At 41.8% G+C, this 18,986-nt stretch overlaps 1 protein-coding gene and 1 pseudogene across 2 annotated transcripts in view; one reads left to right on the top strand and one right to left on the bottom strand.

The window, feature by feature from the left end:
- Positions 1 to 18,986, bottom strand: part of LOC121434765 (RUN domain-containing protein 3B) — a 158,332-nt gene that overhangs the window by 19,224 nt on the left and 120,122 nt on the right. For both annotated transcript variants that reach the window (XM_041633726.1, XM_041633727.1), the window contains exon 8: positions 12,693 to 12,850. In XM_041633726.1, coding sequence (XP_041489660.1) covers positions 12,693 to 12,850 — 158 coding nt within the window. The remainder of the gene's footprint in view (positions 1 to 12,692; positions 12,851 to 18,986) is intronic.
- LOC121434803 lies at positions 9,075 to 11,652 on the top strand (annotated as a pseudogene).

The raw sequence follows: 18,986 nt of genomic DNA, 5'->3' as shown, positions 1-18,986 counted from the left end.
CTAGTAGATTTTTCTCTATTACGTGTTTGCTCCATTGGAGGTTTCTAGTGAAAACCAATGGGAAACTCAACTTGAATGTCGGGGGTGGATCTTAGGCAACCTTATCACTAAGTGTGAGAAATGAAACTGAGTATCTCTGAATAACCGGCACCGGCAGGGTTTGTCGAGGGGTAGTAACATCACAACTTCCAGTCTATAATGTAGTTTCTTTGGTAGAGTGAAGCAGCCTCAGACCGCATACTGCAGAAGTGCTGCCACAAAGCTAACAACATAACTGTCCAGAGAGAACTTTTGCCTAAATCAAATTGAGGAATTAGGCTAAATCTATTTATTTAGTGTATTTGTTCATAGGGGTATAAGGATAACTTATAGGAGTCGTTCTCTGCTTCCACCATGTGGGTTGTGGGAAATAAATTAAGGATATCAAGTTTGGCAACAAGTACCTTCACCAACTGAGCCATCTCGCTGGTCCTCAGTATTATGTTTAGACCCTTGTCTTTAGAAATCCCAAAGATAACGTTTCTATGCACAGCAGCATGATCCTTTGAAATAAGCTAAGAGACTTCATAGGGCAAAACAGCCATAGTTTTGGTTCATGGCGTACCTACTTTCTATGGGCAATGTGCAAATAAGAAACCCTGGCACTTGTCCTACCCCTATGGAACAGATCGATCCCTGGAGAATTCCACAGGAAACTGTAGCTAGGTTTCCATTCTTAGAGACACCACAGAGCAGGCAAATGAGTTGATAGATTAAAAATTCCATTCTGCTCCGTTCTATCCTGTGAATTGTGAGCAGCCCACCTCTCCCCAGACCTCCTTCTCTGTTCTATCCTGTGAATTGTGAGCAGCCCACCTCTCACCAGACCTCCTGCTCCGTTCTATCCTGTAAACGTGGAGCAGTTTCCTAGCAAATTTTATTGTAGCCACGAATCAATTACAGTTGCTTCCAAGCTGAACAATCCCATTACTTCCCTTAAAAATTATAGCAAATTTATAGCAAGACCTATGCAAAGTAACTCAATAGAGGTTAGTAAAAACAAGAGCATTTTTCTTATTTGTGCTCAGCCTAAAATCGATTTTACCTTAAATTACCAAATAATCACTCATCATGTTAAATCAGAGATAAATATGCATTATTTCATATTTTACTGAGAATGCTAACTAGTGTTGAACCTAATTGGCTAATTTAAATGTGAAAACATTCATTGTGATGGAAATAAATTATCACTCACACTAAGGTTCTACAGAAAGGTTCAATAAAGAAAAATTTTAACAGATTAAGTAATAATAATATATTATCAGCTCCATTTGAAAACTTTTCTGTGATATTTATCTCTAAATTAATATAAGCTCCTTTGTCTTTGGAGTTTTAACAGGAATCACTCAGGAATTTTATCCCTCAAAATAACATAATTCAGTTTTAGCAAATACAAAGATTAAAAGATTAAATTTTATTGTAGCCATGAATCAATTACAGCCACTTCCAAACTAAATTTTAAGCTAGATTAATTCCATCAAGTTTAACCATATTCGGACACATCTGATGCTAAAGCCTCAGCACCCACGTGGGGGGCTCACAGCCACCTGTAACTCTAGCTCCAGGGGATACAATGCCCGTTTCTGGCCTCTGAGGGCAATATACCTATGTGGCATACACTCACACAGATACACATATACACATACATGAAAAAAACTTTTTATAAATCCAAATTCTGCCCATTCCTCAAGATCAACTTCCCTTTCTGATTCTCCTCTCCCATGGAAATTTTCAGATGTCTGATGCATTCTAAGAAGGGTCATCCGCTCTTCCTTACTTTGCTCATTTCTCAGACCAGAGGCCATGCTCATGCTCATGATGACCTCATACTTGTGTCTGGTGGATAAATATTATGTATAAGGCTTATGATCCTTTGCATTAAGGGAGTTAACCTCTGTTAAGTTCAAAAAGTTCAAAAGGTCCAAGACATGAAACAATTTTGTTTGTTTTTGTTTTTCTGAGACAGGGTTTCTCAGTGTAGCCTTGGCTGTCCTGGAGCTTTGTAGACCAGGCTGGTCTCAAAATCAGAGATCTACCTGCCTCTGCCTCCCGAGTGCTGGGATTAAAGTGTACCGCCAAGTGCCCAGAAACATGAAACAATCTTTAATACTGATAAAACAAAACAGTTGCTTCATGGAAGCCCAGGTGTATGTTTTAAAGGTGAACATCAAATTGCACCAGGACTGACTATTTTTTGAATGCATCCATCCAGAAGCATTTACTGGAAACTTACTTCTAAAGGCGAAGTGTTAAACGCTCAGAGGAGGGATTCAAGTCACAGACTGACACAGGAGTGCCACTTAACCCACACATGGACTAATCCTTGTGGTTGGATGTAGACATCTTACTTGTTCTTCCTGTGTCCTTGTGCAATGACAGCACAAGAAGGACCTTCATTACATGCTGTACCATGCTTTTGGACTTCCTGTGTTCTTGACAAATTACCATTTCAGGTATTCTGTTACAACATCAGAGAATGAACTGAGACAGAACTACAGCAAACCTGTGATTTCCCGTTACTTGTCTAATGTGACACAATTCTTGGTGTATTTGGGTGCTCTGAGACATGGCAGACTAAAAAAAATCTTGGGCTATAATATTTTATGAAATTAAAGAACGTATTAGAACTATAACAACACAGAGTTTTATGCATTTAATGCAGGGCATCTCGGTAAAAGACATGAAGTCTAAAAAATAGAAAGTCATCAAAGATGAAGCAATTAGGAATTACTACTACAGGAAGAAACAGAACCATCTTCCAGATACTAGTTACTGCTAGTCACTGCTCTGAACCAAGATAACCCTGTGAAGGCAGTGACAGTTTTACTTGCCTTCTATCATCAGCACCTGGAAATGGGCCTGGCTTATCACACTACTTTCAATTAGTACTTACCAAACAAATGCAAGAGCATTAAAAAGACAAACATTAAGTACAAGCAAAAGTAATGAGGATTTCTATATCTTTATCCATGGAATGTCCTATAGAAATCAAAGAGCCCCAATCAATAAAGTTCTTCATATACAATTCTAGCCAGTAGGTATGGAAGGAGAGCAGTGAGGTAGCAGCACTGTGTACACCCCAGTTAATCAATGAATCAAAGCTTTAGGTATTGTTCACCAATGGCTCAAGTCATCAGATGGCAGATGGCATGAAGTCAGGTGTTACCATTTGAATCCAATATCCATTCTTATGATCATTAAAACGGATCACCACTGCGCTCCCCAAATATGCCATGATAGGAACTGAAATACATACTACCTATAGGATACTTACATGAGCCCCCTGAGAGCAATTTTCTGCCCTGAATACATAATGCCAGGAAAGCTTTTTAGTATGCATTTGTCTGGATCCTGCCTCTCACCAACTAAAGCAATAACTGGAAAGTCTCAGTTCCTGTATAATTTTTTGTCTTGTTATATTTTTTCCATTACACATAAAAAAAGGTTTATGTTAAACAACTACATCAGAGACAAAGAAGAAAACAAAGGGGTAAAGGAATAGGGAGAAACAGGGTGGCAGAGAGAAGAATAGAGGGGAGGGAAGGATGGTAAGAGGCAGGAATCTGACATAATAAATTCTCAAGGGAATCCAGAACAAGACGTGCTTGGGGACCTGTGAGAAGTGAAACTAAGAGCAGATCTTACAGCTCTTAGCTCAGCGGGAATAAGTCAGACAATCACCCACTTACCTTTAGTATTTTATTTTTTGACCTTAATGCAAGCCATCAGTATCTCTCTACCTTTTCTACCACGGCCAAACATTTATTTACTTTCTCTTCCACCTCTTCCATCTATCTGGACACATGCTGGCTACTTAGAGAGTAGATCAGGCTTAATGTGATATTTATATTCTCTCCTGGTCTCTATTCCTTCTCACGTTCTTTTTATACATGTGACTCGTAACAACCAAAACTCATTGATCATGATGCAAGAATCTGCTTTACAAAATGTGAGAATGCCTCAAACTTTAATGAGTCGTTTAACTCCCTGGGAAGCCTGTTAAAATCAGGTTCTGGCCAAGGCTGGAGTCTGATAACCCACCCAGAGCTGATGCTAATGAAGCCAGTGACTTAGAATAAGGAGCACACAGAGGTTATCTAATAGAAATAGAAGAGGAGTCAATTCTGATTCAATAAATTACACTACAGAAAAGATATTTTTAGACAACTGCAAGGATTTTGTTATTAATGAAGATTGAGTGATAAAAAAATGCTTCTAATTTCATTGGCTGTGAGTATGTGAGAAAATGTCTAGTTTTAAGAGATGTCTAGTAAAGAATGTAGGAATGAAAGGACATGACTTGCCTCAGAAACAGTTCAGGAAAGAAAAGGAAACTGACCAATCTGGGCAATGGCTAACTGGGCTCACGTCACTCTTATATAAACACCTGACACTTTCTCGATGAAAACATTAATAGCTATAGACACCAAATGATATGTTTTAAATTTAAAATGATTTCATGGTAAAATTCACACACTATAAAACATCTTGCCAGTTTTGGTGCCATACTTGGTGATATTTGACACATTCACAGGATGTGAAACCAAGAGCCATTATCAACTTCTTGTTCTTTCCTCCTCTTTTGTTGGCTGATAGATGCTTGGGTCTAGTATGGTTGGTGGTGTGGCCTTAGCTATCTTTTGTCTCTTCATTTTGAGATAAGGTCTCACTACGTTGCCCAGGCTGGCCTTGAACTCACTCTGCAGAGTAGGCAAATGGAATCTATCATCCCCTTGTCTGAGCCTGCAGAGTACCAGGCCCTGTCCTCTCTGCTCTTGTAAACCTGAGATGAGATCTATCCATTATGCAGCAATAGTGATTTTCTCCCTAGCCCTAGAAACCATTACTATATTGTGTTTTTTGTTTGTTTTGTTTGAGACAAGGTCTCTTTAATATTGGCTGATTGGGAACTCATAGAGATCCACCTCCTCTGTCTCCTGTGTGCTGGGATTAAAGACATTTGCATGTTCTATTAATTCTTTGTCAGCTGGTAAAGATACCCCACTCCGTGGGATTCTTCCACAACTGATAATGATTGCTTCCTTAGTTGTACAGAAGCTTCTTAGGTTTATGTGTCCCACTTGTCAATCTAGGTCTTAATCCTCAGCAAATAGAGTCCTAGCAGAAAATCCTTTCCTATTTCCTACACTTGTATCTTGTAGGCTATTGCCTGTGAATCCGTCTAAAGACTTGAGTATTTCTGGTTTCCAGATTAGTGCTTATACCATTCGTCTTCAGAGAGGCCTCTGCTGGCAGTGGATGGGAGCAGAAGCAGAGGCCCACAGTCAAACATTAGATGGAGAGACAGCCCAAATGGAAGTCTCGATCAGGTCCCTCCCCTCAGAGCTCACAGAACCCTACAGATCAGAAGGAAGAACTGTAGGAGTCAGAGTAGTTGAGAACTCCACAAGAACACGGCCCACAGAATCAACTAAGCGGAGCTCATAGGGGCTCAGAGACGGAAGCAGCAAGGACCCTCTGCATATGCTATGGCTGTGTAACTGGGTATTCTTGGGGGCTCCTAACAGTGGGAGTGTCTCTGACTCTTTTTGCCTGTTCTTGGAATCGCCTTTCTCCTACCGGGTTGCCTTATCCAGCCTGGATATGAGGCTTTGTATCGTGTTACGTCATGTCTGACTGATATCCCTGGAAGGCCTGCGTTTTTTCTGAAGGGAAATGGAGGAGTGGATCTGGGTTGTAGGGGTGAGCTCAAGGAGGGCAGGGAGCAGAAATACAGTCAGTATGTATTGAAAACAAAACAAAACAAAAAAACCCTGTCATCCCTGAAATCAACCTCTCTCCCCCCCCCCCCTCTCACACACACACACACCATGAAAACAGGAGGAAAATAGTAAGGCCTGTGCTGCAATGCTCGGCTATTCCACTTTCTGTCTCTGTGCCTTTACTATGTTGACTCACTGTTGTTTCAACTATAAATTATGCCCCACAGGCTCATGTTTTAGCTGTGGTTCCCAACTGGTGCCACTTTGTGGAAGGCTGTAGAATCTTTAGAGAGAGAGAGAGACTCCGTGGCAGCAGACTTGAGGTTTGGTAGGCAGGCCCTCCTCATGCTCTCTGCCTTCTGAAAGCCGCACTGCTACCAGCTGCTTCACAATCCTGCAGCCGCACTTTGCTCCCATGATGGAGTTCATCCTCTTAAACTACAAAATAAAACCCTCTCCCACTGAAGCTGCTGCTTCTCAGTTATTTGGACACAGCAAGGAGAAAAGTGATCAATATTGCTCATGTAAGTGGGGTCAGTTTTTTGTGTTTTTTTTCATTTGGCAGGAATAACATCCTGTAGCATATCCTTCATCCCTATTGTAGCGTATCACAAATTTCTTCCCATTTTAAGCTAGATAGTATTCTATTTTACCCATAAATCACATTCTGCTTTCTTTTTGCTAGAGGAGACACTTCATGCTATCTTTAAAAATCTATTAAGAACTGTGTTCTCACAGACATAATGTCTTGGAACGGCCCTTGAGAATGTATATGCTGGGTACAATGCTACCTGACTTCATGTGTTGCTTAAATATTTTGCTTCCTTTCTTCTTATAGTCATTGCTCAGAATGTCAGTGAATTCTCAAACTATTATTATGTAACTTGTTTTGCCTTCAATTCTGTTCATTTTTCTACATAAATTCTGATGCTCTTTCAATTAATGTATAGCTATATGAGCTTTTATTAATGTCTTTCAAAGTCATAATTCTGCAGCTTTAAACTATTTCCTCTGACTCTTGTGTAACTATACCTGTTCTATTAATTACTACCCTTCCCCTCTTTGTCTTTGAGCTTACAGTCTCTTGTAGACTGTGTTCCTCTGGACCAGATGATTTCTTCTCCTATGCTTCCAATCTGTTTCTTAGAGAGCCTAACTTCTAATACATAGATACTCAGATAGATTTGGTGTTTGTTTTCATGACTATAAGCTATCTTCCCTCATTTACTGGTATTCTTGTTTTCTTTCATGTTTTTGTAAAACAATGTTTTATTTCCTCTCACATATACTCTATATTTTCTTTGGTTACTATAAAGATTACATTTAACATTTTAAGATTATAATGCTCTGATCTGAATTTATATCAACTTAACTTCATTAAAATAAAAGAACTCTCCTCCTTTAAATCTGTTCTCACTCACCAGTTATCAATACTACAAATGACATGTTTAAATATTTTTTTTTGCCCACAACTAGAACCTTTTAAATGCATCAATCTTGCAAATTATGTGAAAATAAAATACAGTGTTATAAGCTGAAAATAATAATAGGAGAATATGCATTTTAATGGTATATATCCTGTGAAGAAGCAATGGAGTACTATTCATATCATATGGTTATCTTTGAAAATTTAGTATTCTACTGAATTTCCCAAAAATATTCAAAAGAAGTAATGCAACGTGGTTTACCTTTCTAGTCTGACTGCGCTTTTTCTTTTCTGCTTTCTTTGTCTGCGTGTTTATGTCTATGTGTGTACATCTGTATCTGCACACACGTCTATAGGTTACCAGACAACCTTTGGTACTGGTCTCTGGGCACCATCCACCACTTTTATTTTTCAAACAGCATCTACGTCTAGCCTGGAGCTTGCCAAGCAGATTGGAGGGCTGGCCAGCGAGCCCTGGGAACTGGCTTGTCTCGCCTTCCCTTTCCAGTGCTGGGATGACAAGTGTGTGTCACCGCACCTGGCTTCTTCACATAGGTTATGGGATCAAACTCAGGTCAGAACTTTACCAACAGAGCCATCTCCTTAGTCCTCGCTGCATTTTCTTAGTATCTGCTCTAATATGGACAATGAAGTATGCAACTGTGTTAATATAACACGATTCTAAGTTAAACTTTATTAACAAGTATCATCTGCTAAATTACAGATGACCAAATGATTATGACAGGTCACAACATCCATTTTTAAGTAGACCACGATGACATCATCGCTCGCACTTGCCGGTATCTACACCACTCATCCTAAACTGTAAACCATCAGTGACTTTGTTTTGCTAGCTGATAGATGGCAACATCAATATTTACTGTGATTCACAGCTATGTGGTAGGTTCTTGAATTACTTCAACAATGAGTGATTCTTTCTTATATTGTTTAGACTCTTCAGTTCCTTCCCTCACAAGACCACACAGAACATTTACCATTACTAAAATTTTTAAGTCATTAAAGAAAAAAATGCATCAGGGTTGTTAATAATTCTTCATATTTATTGGTGTTGAATAGGACGAGGTTTTCAGATTTTACACATTGTTTTATGGGTCTCTATTTCTGAGGTTTGCAGTACATGTTTTACAATTGTTTAAACAGCAAATCTTCTACCCAAGGGTCTAAATCCATGGCTGTTAGCAAACTATTCATTTTATTATATATGATACTCTTTAAACAACTATGGGATTGTTGATGTCAATCTCCTACATTACTATCTTTTTGTTTTGCTTTGTTTTGTTTTTCAAGACAGGGTTTCTCTGTAGCTTTGGTTCCTGTCCTGGAACTAGCTCTTGTAGACCAGGCTGAACTTGAACTCAGAGATCTGCCTGCCTCTGCCTCCCCTCCCGAGTGCTAGGATTAAAGGTGTGCACACTGCCTGACAGATATTAAACCCTTAAGGCGAAAGTAACTTCTGTTAGATTTTGTGGGGGGGAGGGGGGAGAGGGGAGACAAGTTTATCAAAGCAAACGCAAGGAACACTACAGTACAATAAAAATCCCTGGCCTGCATTTCTGATCCGCATCAATCTCATGTGAGACAAACCGAGAAACTGCTCCAAGTTAAAGTGACTGAAGAAAAAATGGAACCAAATAGAACACACGGACTTGAATTGGATTTGGTGACAGGGAAACAGAAGTGCACCGAGGGACGATTTCAGAACAGTCAATGAAACGGAAATACGAAATCAATCTGACCTGTTAAAACTGACTCACGAACTTTGGCTATCTCAGACACACAGAAGCAGAAGGCATGATATGTTAACAGCATCTACATGGTTAAAAATCTGCATGCATGTGTGAGGAGAGGGAGAATTACAAGACAAAATGTTAAAATCTGATAAATCCTGGAACGTAAGTATGTAAATTCTGTGTACTAGTTCTTATAATTTTTCTGAAAGTCTAATATTTAAAATTTATCCTTTAAGGGGGTACCACCGGCTCCTCGGCTTTTCTCATAGACGCACCAGCAATTGGATACAGCAAGGGCAAGCCTGCTGCTCCCTCTATCCATCCCCTTTCTGCCCTGGGTGTGGAGTTCCTGCCAGAAGCTTGGGTTGCTGGATACTGCCTTTTGCCCTGGCGGCCGTGAGGACGGGGGTGGGTGCTTTCTCTCTTGGAAGAGGGTTTTAGCACAGGTTTTCTTGTTCTCACTTCCAACTCCCCTTCTCCCCTTCCCCACCTATTGGCATGATGGCTCTCTGGATTATTTGCGGGTGCTTTTTGGGATTACTGCTGGGGCCACAAAAGCCAAGCCAGGTTCGGATGAGAAGGAGCTGATCCTGCTGTTATGGAAAGTCCTAGATTTGGCCAACAAGAAGGTGGGACAGTTGCACAAAGTACTAGTTAGACTGGATCAGTTGGAACTGACGGAGGATTGCAAAGAAGAAACTAAAATAGATGCTTAAAACCTGTCTTTCATGCCACAGCTGGACCAAACCTTCCGGACAGTTTAACCATCAGCGAGCAATGAACTGAACACTGGGGTAGGGACTTCCTTCTGTTTGTGTACTGATGGGCAGCTTCATGTCAGGGAAATCTTGCATCCCGAGGCTTCCCAGAAGAATGCATTACTACTACCTGAATGCTTCTATTCCTTTTTTGATCTTCAAAGAGAATTCAATAAATATTGCCTTGGCTCACCTCATATTGACAAGCTGGACCTAGCAGCAATGGCGGAAAGCCTAACCTTTGAGTAAAACGACCCTGTCTCCTGATGTGGAGCGTCTCAAGTTGAAAATATGGGGAACATAATTTTAGCGATGATCTCAGAACCTTACAATCACAAATTTCAGATCCAGAGGGAGTAAGCTACAATCTGAAAGTGGTACATGCAAGATGGAGCTCACTGCTGACAACACGGTAGGTCGTGAGGGCTCAAGGTTTGCCCTGGCAGTCTTTTGATTAAGACATTGTAAGGTTCTTCAAAGCACTAAATATCGCCAAGGGAGGTGCAGCACTCTGTCTGCATGCTCAGGAGTGGAGCGATGGAGACGCTCTGGTCAGGTTTGTAAGTGAGGAGCACAGAGATCAAGCTCTACAGAGGCACAAACATCACACAGGGAACCATGGGAATTGGTACCTCGAGGTTTACAAAGCAATGGGTGAAGACTTTCTTAAGATTGCTGGAGAGACATCCAGTGAGGTAGCCTAGTTCCTCTCCAAGGAAAAGCAAGTCATCACCCGCATGCTCCCTTTCACAGCCACAGCTGAAGGGGCGGTAGCCTTCCTAGGACAGCATTGCCCCATCTCTGGGGGAAAGGAAGGCATCTTCTTTGTCACCCATCCTGATGGTAGAACGACAGGAGATGCTTCTGTGCTCTTTGCTTGTGAGGAATACACTCAGAATTCCCTGCGGAAGCATAATTACTTGCTGGTAAAAGATACATGGAGCTTTTCAGAAGTACTGCCCAAGTGCAACAGGAGCCGAATGGGTTCTCCTCAGCCCCTGATTCCACATCTAAGCCCTCCCATTATCCTGGTACTACCTCAGCAATGTGTGCTCCCCACAAACGTAAGAGACTGTATATGTGTGAGGTCTTCCCTACACTGCCACAGTAGAGGGCATTCTGGACAATGCATGGGGTTCCCATGGTATTGAATACCCGGGCCGCCCATCAGGAGATGCCTTTACCCAGATGAAGTCTGCAGACAGAGCATTCATGGCTGCATAGAAGTATCATTTGAAAAAAAAAAAAACCATGAAGGTGAGATATGTGTCAGTCTTTCAGTGTTCAGCTGAGGAGATATACTTTGTACAAATGGGGGGCACTTTAAATCGAAATGGTTATCCCCGCTGCCATGAAAGTCACATGCCTGTCTCCTCCTGCACATTCCCAGCTTCTGCAGCCGTGATTCCTACTGATGCTGCCATTTATCAGCCGTCTCTGTTCTCCAGTTCCTGGGCCCTGGAGCCCTCCACCACACACTGCCCAGCAGAGTCCCAGGGCACTTCAGCCCTCCACCACACACTGCCCAGCAGAGTCCCAGTGCACTGCAGCCCTCCACCACACACTGCCCAGCAGAGTCCCAGGGCACTGCAGCCCTCCACCGCACACTGCCCAGCGGGCACTGTAGCCCTCCACCACACACTGCCCAGCAGAGTCCCTGGGCCCTGGAGCCCTCCACCACACACTGCCCAGCAGAGTCCCTGGGCCCTGGAGCCCTCCACCACACACTGCCCAGCAGAGTCCCTGGGCCCTGGAGCCCTCCACCACACACTGCCCAGCGGAGTCCCTGGGCCTTGGAGCCCTCCACCACACACTGCCCAGCAGAGTCCCTGGGCCCTGGAGCCCTCCACCACACACTGCCCAGCAGAGTCCCTGGGCCCTGGAGCCCTCCACCACACACTGCCCAGCGGGCACTGCAGCTCTTCATGAACTACACAGCCTACTACCCCAGGTAAGGCTCTACAGGAAGTGACAGCAGGGACAGAGACAAAGGACTCCTTTGACAACCAGAGTGTGTGCTCACAAAAGAATATTGTCTCCCTCACTGAAGGTCAGCATGGCCGGCCACAGCTTCGGCTCACATCTCTGACTAATAGGTTGTTTGAAAGCAGACTCGAGAAGTCTACTACTTATTTGTGGTATGTGACTAGCATGGTCTTAAGTCGCCCCTGAGTTCGGCTCTCCCCCTTCCACCTCCTGTTAACTGGACTGCAAGGGGTAGCTTTGTTCCTTATGATCGGGTGGGAATAACACGGAGATGAATCACAAAGCAGAATGATTCATAATGGGGATGATTATATTTCTATTAAGGTTGAATGTCACCCAAATATAAATATAGTTGCTTTAAATTAAAAAAAATATCCTTCAAGAGTAAAATCTATTATGTGGAGAATTTTCACTATAAAAAAATTAACACAATTTTGACAAAACGGTAGCATTGGGGTGAGTGCTTTGAGCAGTGACAGGCGAAGGAGCTCATACCAGAAGGCAACTCTCCACACACCATAGCTGTGCTCATCTAAAAACTGCCTGCTGCAAAATTCTTCCAGAGGAGATTGCATTAAATGTGCACAGTGATGCCGCGGCAGAACCTGCCTTCAGCTTCATCCATCAGGACTGCACTTGAGTAATACTGGTATAAGGTACAATGTTTGCAGTCAATCAGTAACTAATTCAGCTCCACGAGTGCTTCAGGGCTGAGGATGTGCGTCAGTAACCTGATGCCCAGCCTGCAGAAACAGAGACTTAAGTAGAAATCATGTATTTGAGTGCATACTACACAGAACAACTGAAGGGGATTTTAATTTTCGCCGTGTGTTTTCTAATTTCCCCACAGTGAAATCAGATGACTTTTCTAGTAAGGAACAAAACCACTTTCTTACAAAGAGCGAGAAGCTCTGAGCGGCAAGCAGATGTCTGGAATTAGACTGTGTAGCAGAGCCCACTCCACGCTCATGTCTACGCATCGCCATTCTTAGGAAAGAACCTCACTTACAGCTGATCTTGAAGCTCCACGATGATGTATTCTAACTGTTCCTTCTCCAGCTTGTGGGCCAGGTCAGAATCTTCAATCCTCTGAAGCAGCACTTTATTCTGAGAGACAGATTCAGAAAGCTGGTTCTCACGAAGCCGTAAGAGTTCTTCAAGATAACCCTGGAGACACAGTAGCACAAGGGTAAGGTTAACTGTAGAAATTCTAAGACATCTTAAGATCAATGATGAACACCGTCAGCAGTATGTTCATCTATTTCATAACGAAACATCTCAAAATACTACTGATGAATAATTTTAATTGAACAAGGAAGCTTAATATGCACTCTGCATTTTTGACTGTTATTTGGGGAAATGGAATGGGAGGTGGGGTCTACTATATAGTCTCAGATGACCTTGAACTTCACCTCCTGCCCTCACCTCTCCCTTTCAGAGTGAAAGGGTTACTTAATGCACAGGACCTAACCAGGACTTTGTGATGATAAACACAGGTTTTCATCTAATTACAAATATCAATACTCTAATACTCAATACTTGTATACTTTCTGTATACAAGGAACCAACTCCAGATCCCACTCATTAGAAACAGATGGCAGATGATGGCTTCAAAGCAATAACTGATGTTCTCCTGGACTGCTGGGCACTATATATTTGATACTTACAGAAGTTAACCAAAAAGTAAATTAAGTAGTAGGTGCAAGGCAGGTTTCACAACTAACTATACCACTAACAAATTGGTGTAAACTCAAGAGTCTAAAAACACTCTTTCATTTCTGGGTATGCATGCCCACACTTTCCGCTCCACCTGGGATCTGCTTCACTTGTCCTGCATCTTCTCCTGATGGACTCCAAGGCTAACTGCTTTACACTACCCGGGGCTTGTTCGTTGAAAATACTTATTCTGGGACCAGAAACAACTTCTTTCTTTGATATCAAAGACCAACGTTGGTTTTTGCTACTTCCTTCTTTCAACCTTTTATAAACTTCCTCCTACAAATGAAATTATTAGTGACTAGCAAAAACAAAGGTCTGTGTTAGCTGGCACACAGTGTGACTGGGTAGTGAAGGAGTTACCTGTTTGACCCTTTTTTTTACGGAGGCCACAAAACATTCATGACCAAAGGATAACTTTACAAGTATCTTCTACCTTCACTTCTTTAGGCACACCCAAATCATAGGCACTGCCAAACCAAGAATTTCTTCCCACATATTGGGTAGAGACCTCATGGACAGATGTTTTCAAGACTAGTTCAAGGCCCTGTGTAAACACTTCAGAAATGAAGACTAAAACAGAAGAAGCAAACATAAGCAAAGAAAAGCTACTTTAAAAAGTTCGTGTCTTTTACTATTGAGAAATTAAGATATTTGTCCTCCTTCCCACATTGCCTTTATTTTTATGTATGTGGGAGTTTTGCCTCTACGAATGTTTATCCACCATGTGCATGCCTGGTACCTGTTTCCTGGAACTGGAGTTGGAGCATCTGGCAGGTCTTGTGGGTGTTTGGAATTACCCAGAGGTACTCTGGAAGAGCAGGACTCTAACCACTGAGCTATCTCTCCAGGCCCCTTTCACCTTGACTTGTTTCTCCACTCCCTCCTGTCTTTTCTCCTCCCCTTCTATCCTCTCCTAGAATGCCCACGCTTCCAATTTACTCAGGAGATCTTGTCTTTTTCTACTTCCCATGAAGATTAGATCCTTATGTGTCTCTCTTAGGGTCTTCTTTGTTGTCTAAGTTCTCTGGGATTGTGAATTGTAGGCTGGTTTTTCTTTGCTTTATGTCTAAAAGCCACTTATGAGTAAGTACATATTATATTCATCTTTCTGGATTTGGGTTACCTCACTCAATATGATGTTTTCTAGATCATATTTGTCCACAAATTTCAAGATGTCATTTTTTTTCTGCTGTGTAGTACTCCACTGTGTAAATGTACCACATTTTTTTTCTTTATCCATTCTTCAGTTGAGGGGCATTTAGGTTGTTTCCAGGTTCTGGCTATGATAAACAATGCTGCTATGAACATAGTTGAACATTTCCTTCTGGTATGATTGAGCATCCTTTGGGTATATACCCCAAAGTGGTATTGCTGGGTCTTGAGGTAGGTTGTTTCCTAATTTTCTGAGAAATTACCATATTGATTTACAAAGCAGATGTACCAGTTCGCACTCCCACCAGCAATGGAAGAGTGTTCCCTTTACCCCACAACCTCTCCAGCATAAGCTGTCATCAGCGTTTTGATCTTGGCCATTCTTACAGGTGTAAGATGGAATCTCAGAGTTTTGATTTACATTTTTCTTATGACTAAGGATGTTGATGATTTCCTTAAGTATCTTTCAGCCATTTTAGATTCCTCTGTTCAGAGTTCTCTGTTTAGGCTAGTACCCCATTTTTTTTTTTTTTGGTTTTTCGAGACAGGGTTTCTCTGTGGTTTTGGAGCCTGTCCTGGAACTAGCTCTTGTAGACCAGGCTGGTCTCGAACTCACAGAGATCCGCCTGCCTCTGCCTCCCGAGTGCTGGGATTAAAGGCGTGCGCCACCACCGCCTGGCTTAGTACCCCATTTTTAAAATTAGATTATTTGTTCTTTTGATGACCAAGTTCTTGAGTTCTTTGTATATTTTGGAGATCAGTCCTCTGTTCAATGTGAGTTTGGTGAAGATCTTTTCCCACTCTGTAGTCTGCCATTTTGTCTTGTTGACTTGCTTTATACAAGCTTCTCAGTTTCAGGAGGTCCTATTTATTAATTGTTTCTCTCAGTGTCTGTGCTACTGGGGTTATATTTAGAAAGTGGTCTCCTGTGCCAATGCATTCAAGTGCACATCACACTTTCTCTTCTATAAGGTTGTCTTTAATATTCTGGAGTCTTCAGGAGTTCTGGACCAGGGACACCAAATTCTCCCTAAAATCACTAGTTCCATGATCTTGGCACCAATTTCAAGCTCATCAGATAAAGTTTCTGAGTTTGGCTGGACCAGTTTTTTGCTCTTCTTCTGAAAGAAATGCCTGCTTAGTACATAATTCTGCCACATACTCAGTGTCTTAGGGTTTTCTAACACTGTGAAGGGACACCATGACTACGGCAACTCTCAGAAAGAAAGCACTTAATTGGGGTGGCTTATAGTTTCAGACCATTATTATCACAGTGGAAGCGTCGTGGCTGATGGTGCTGGAGCTGAGACAGCTACATCTTGTGGGCAACAGGAAACCAACTGTGACACTGAGGAAGCCCACCCCCACAGTGACACACTTCCTTCAATGAGGCCATACCTACTCCAAGAAAGCCACACCTCCTAATAGTGCTACTCCCTATGAGATTTTGGAGCCAATTACATTCACGCTACCACGGTCAGTATCTCTGCAGTTTCAGTATTCAGCCACACACTCTTGCATCCCTGCAGCTCCAGTATTCGCTACACTCTCTGCATCTCTGCAGCTCCAGTATTTGCTGCAACTCTTACATCCCTGCAGTTCCAGTATTTGCTACACACTCCTGCATTCCTGCATTCCTAGCATTCACTGCACACTCCTGCATCTCTGCAGCTCCAGTATTCGCCGCACACTCCTGTATCTTCAGTTCCAATATTCACTACACACAACTGCATCTCTGCAGTTCCAGCATTTGCTGCACATTCCTGCATCTCTGCAGTTTCCTTTCTGGGAAAGCTGTGATTCTTCTTCACTAAGAGGATGAATCTCCTGACATTTATCTTCAGGAAGCAGGATGTTTTAGAAAATTTCAAAATTATCTGCAAATCAGCTGCCCCCAAAGGTATTCAAAACGTCCTTCCATGATGGGAAGAAACATCTCTGTGCATTTATGAATCTGGATGTACCTAAAGTCTGGATGCCTCTCACTTCGTTGCAATAAGCTGTTCAACAGCGTGAACAACTTCAAGTAGGAAGTTTTGCAATGTGGTGCAAAGAACTGTGCAAGGCACTGGATCCACACACATCTTGCTCTACCTCACAGTTCTCAAGTGAGAAACAGTGAACAGTCACACTCTGCCACCACAAGGCTAGATTTTCTCTGACCAAATAAAATTCTGCCTTCTTTCCTGCAGATGAGTCTCCACAAGCACATCGCCTTCAAGGGTCAGTTCTAATGTGTGACACTGGTAAGCCAGCCATCCCTGCGTTTAAATTCTCCTCAGTGTTATTAATTCATTTGCTGTTCTCTGCTAGATTATTGTTCCTGTAGTCAAGGTTAAACCTCGGAGGTTCTTAGGCCCTCAGGGAGGTGTCATTTGATTTTCAAGACGGGGTTTCTCTGTGTAGCCCCGGCTGTCCTGGGACTCAGAGATCTGCCTGCCTCTGCCTCCTGAGTGCTGGAATTAAGGGTATGTACCATTATGCCAGGCTCATCTCTGAGTTTAATTGTCTTATGGCCACAGGACCTAGAAACCATTGAAAAAGAGCTGCTCTGGCAGCTTGGATCTCCCAACCTGCCTCTGTCCCTGACGCATGCTCTGGTGCTTCAGGTCCTCGATTTATTTTTTATTCATGTGTATGTAGATGTATCTGAGTCAGTTTATGGGTACCACTGTGCATGAAGGTTCCCCACAGGGGCCAGGAGACATTGGATCCCCTGGATGTGGAGTTAGGGGTGGTTGTGAGCTACCTGCTGTGGGTACTAGCAACTGAACCTGGATCTTCTCAAGAGCAGCAGGCACTCTTGACCACTGAACTATCTCTCTAGCGCTGAAGCTATTTTAGAAAAACTTTAATTTTTATTTATGTTTATCAATGGGTGTTTTGACTACATCACATATGTGTGTTCTATGTACATGCCTGGTGCCCATGGAGGGGGCTTCAGATCCCTGGAACTGAAGTTAGAGATGGTTGTGAGTTGCCGTGTGGGTGCTGGGAATTAATTGTTTAATTCCCCTGTGAGAGCAGTAGGTACTCAAAACACTGAGCAATCTCCCTAGTGCCTAAAACTATTGTTTTTTCAGTTTGAGAAATCTTATACACAATTTAAGGCAAACCTTGCTTTAAAATTTCTAAGTCTTGTTAACAGTGGCAGGTACAAATGTCCCAGCTTTGAAATATAGATCTATTAGAAAACTGACTCTATGTGATCAGTTTTCAAAATCACATAGACATTTTCGCCCAACAGCAGGGGGCAGTATCAATCTTCCACAGGACTACAGGCTAACCGCCATGAACTGCTGTCATAGTCTAGTTTTGTCCCTCATCACAGTACATGCTGCCTCACTTGTGACATTAACAAACTGCTTCCTTTCTTTTAGCTTCATCGTACCTGTTAAAAGGGCTAGTATTACTTGCCCCTGAAGATTGTTTTCCATAGTAAATTTCATATATTCACTTCATAATCGAATCTCAATGATTGAAAGTAATTTTATAAACAAATCTTTCTTTTTGTATGTTTTAGTACAAACTATATACAGATATTTTCAAGCATTAGTAATTAAAGAATACATTATTCATTATCTCAATTAATTACCACTATAGTAGGAGCCAATATAATTATCTACAATCTGCAGGAATGGCAGTATATTGAGATATGTGTTTATTATCTCCTTTTCTCTCTGGTTTTTATCACAAATATTGTCTTAACATATTGCTTAGTTTCCCTGAGTTTTGTCTACATGCAGTCTTTTGAAACATTCTTTCTCATCTACATTGAGGAGTTTAGCCAACAATCCACTGACTTTCAATATTGTATATTACAGTTTAATCCCTGTCCAGTCAATGGCCATTAGAATTATTTCAGAATTTTCTTGATGCTAACAATAATACTATGAACACACTTATATGTTTCTTGGACCACACATCACACTGTTCTGAGAGGCAAACTGCTGGGGCATAGGCATAGTCAGATGTTTAATTGTTTTTACTATGTTTTTATACTTTATACTAATCTCATTCCTACCATGGGTTATACTTCTATGTCTTCACGCAGATATCAATGGTATACTGGATTCATTTAGTCTGCTGGAGAATGTTTCTGCTTTGTCTGTTATTAGAGACAGTCACTATACAGTAGGGAGCACCATTATTACAACAGAATATCTCAGCTCTGTCTGGTATTAGAGACAGTCACTGTATATTAGGGAGCACGGTTATTACAACAGAGTATCTCAGCTCTGTCTGGTATTAGAGACAGTCACTGTATAGTAGGCAGCACCGTTGTTAACAACAGAGTATCTCAGCTCTGTCTAGTATTAGAGACAGTTACTGTATAGTAGGGAGCACCGTTGTTACAACAGAGTATCTCTGCCCTGTCTGGAATTAGAGACAGTCACTGTACAGTAGGGAGCACTGTTGTTGCAACAGAGTA

This window comes from Microtus oregoni, unplaced genomic scaffold (genome assembly GCF_018167655.1).
Source record: "Microtus oregoni isolate MIOR12 unplaced genomic scaffold, Mior012 000044F_ref0000062, whole genome shotgun sequence".
In the NCBI taxonomy this organism is placed as follows: Eukaryota; Metazoa; Chordata; class Mammalia; order Rodentia; family Cricetidae; genus Microtus; species Microtus oregoni.
The sequence above is the reverse complement of the archived record's forward strand: the minus strand, read 5'-3'. Positions and strand labels throughout refer to the sequence as shown.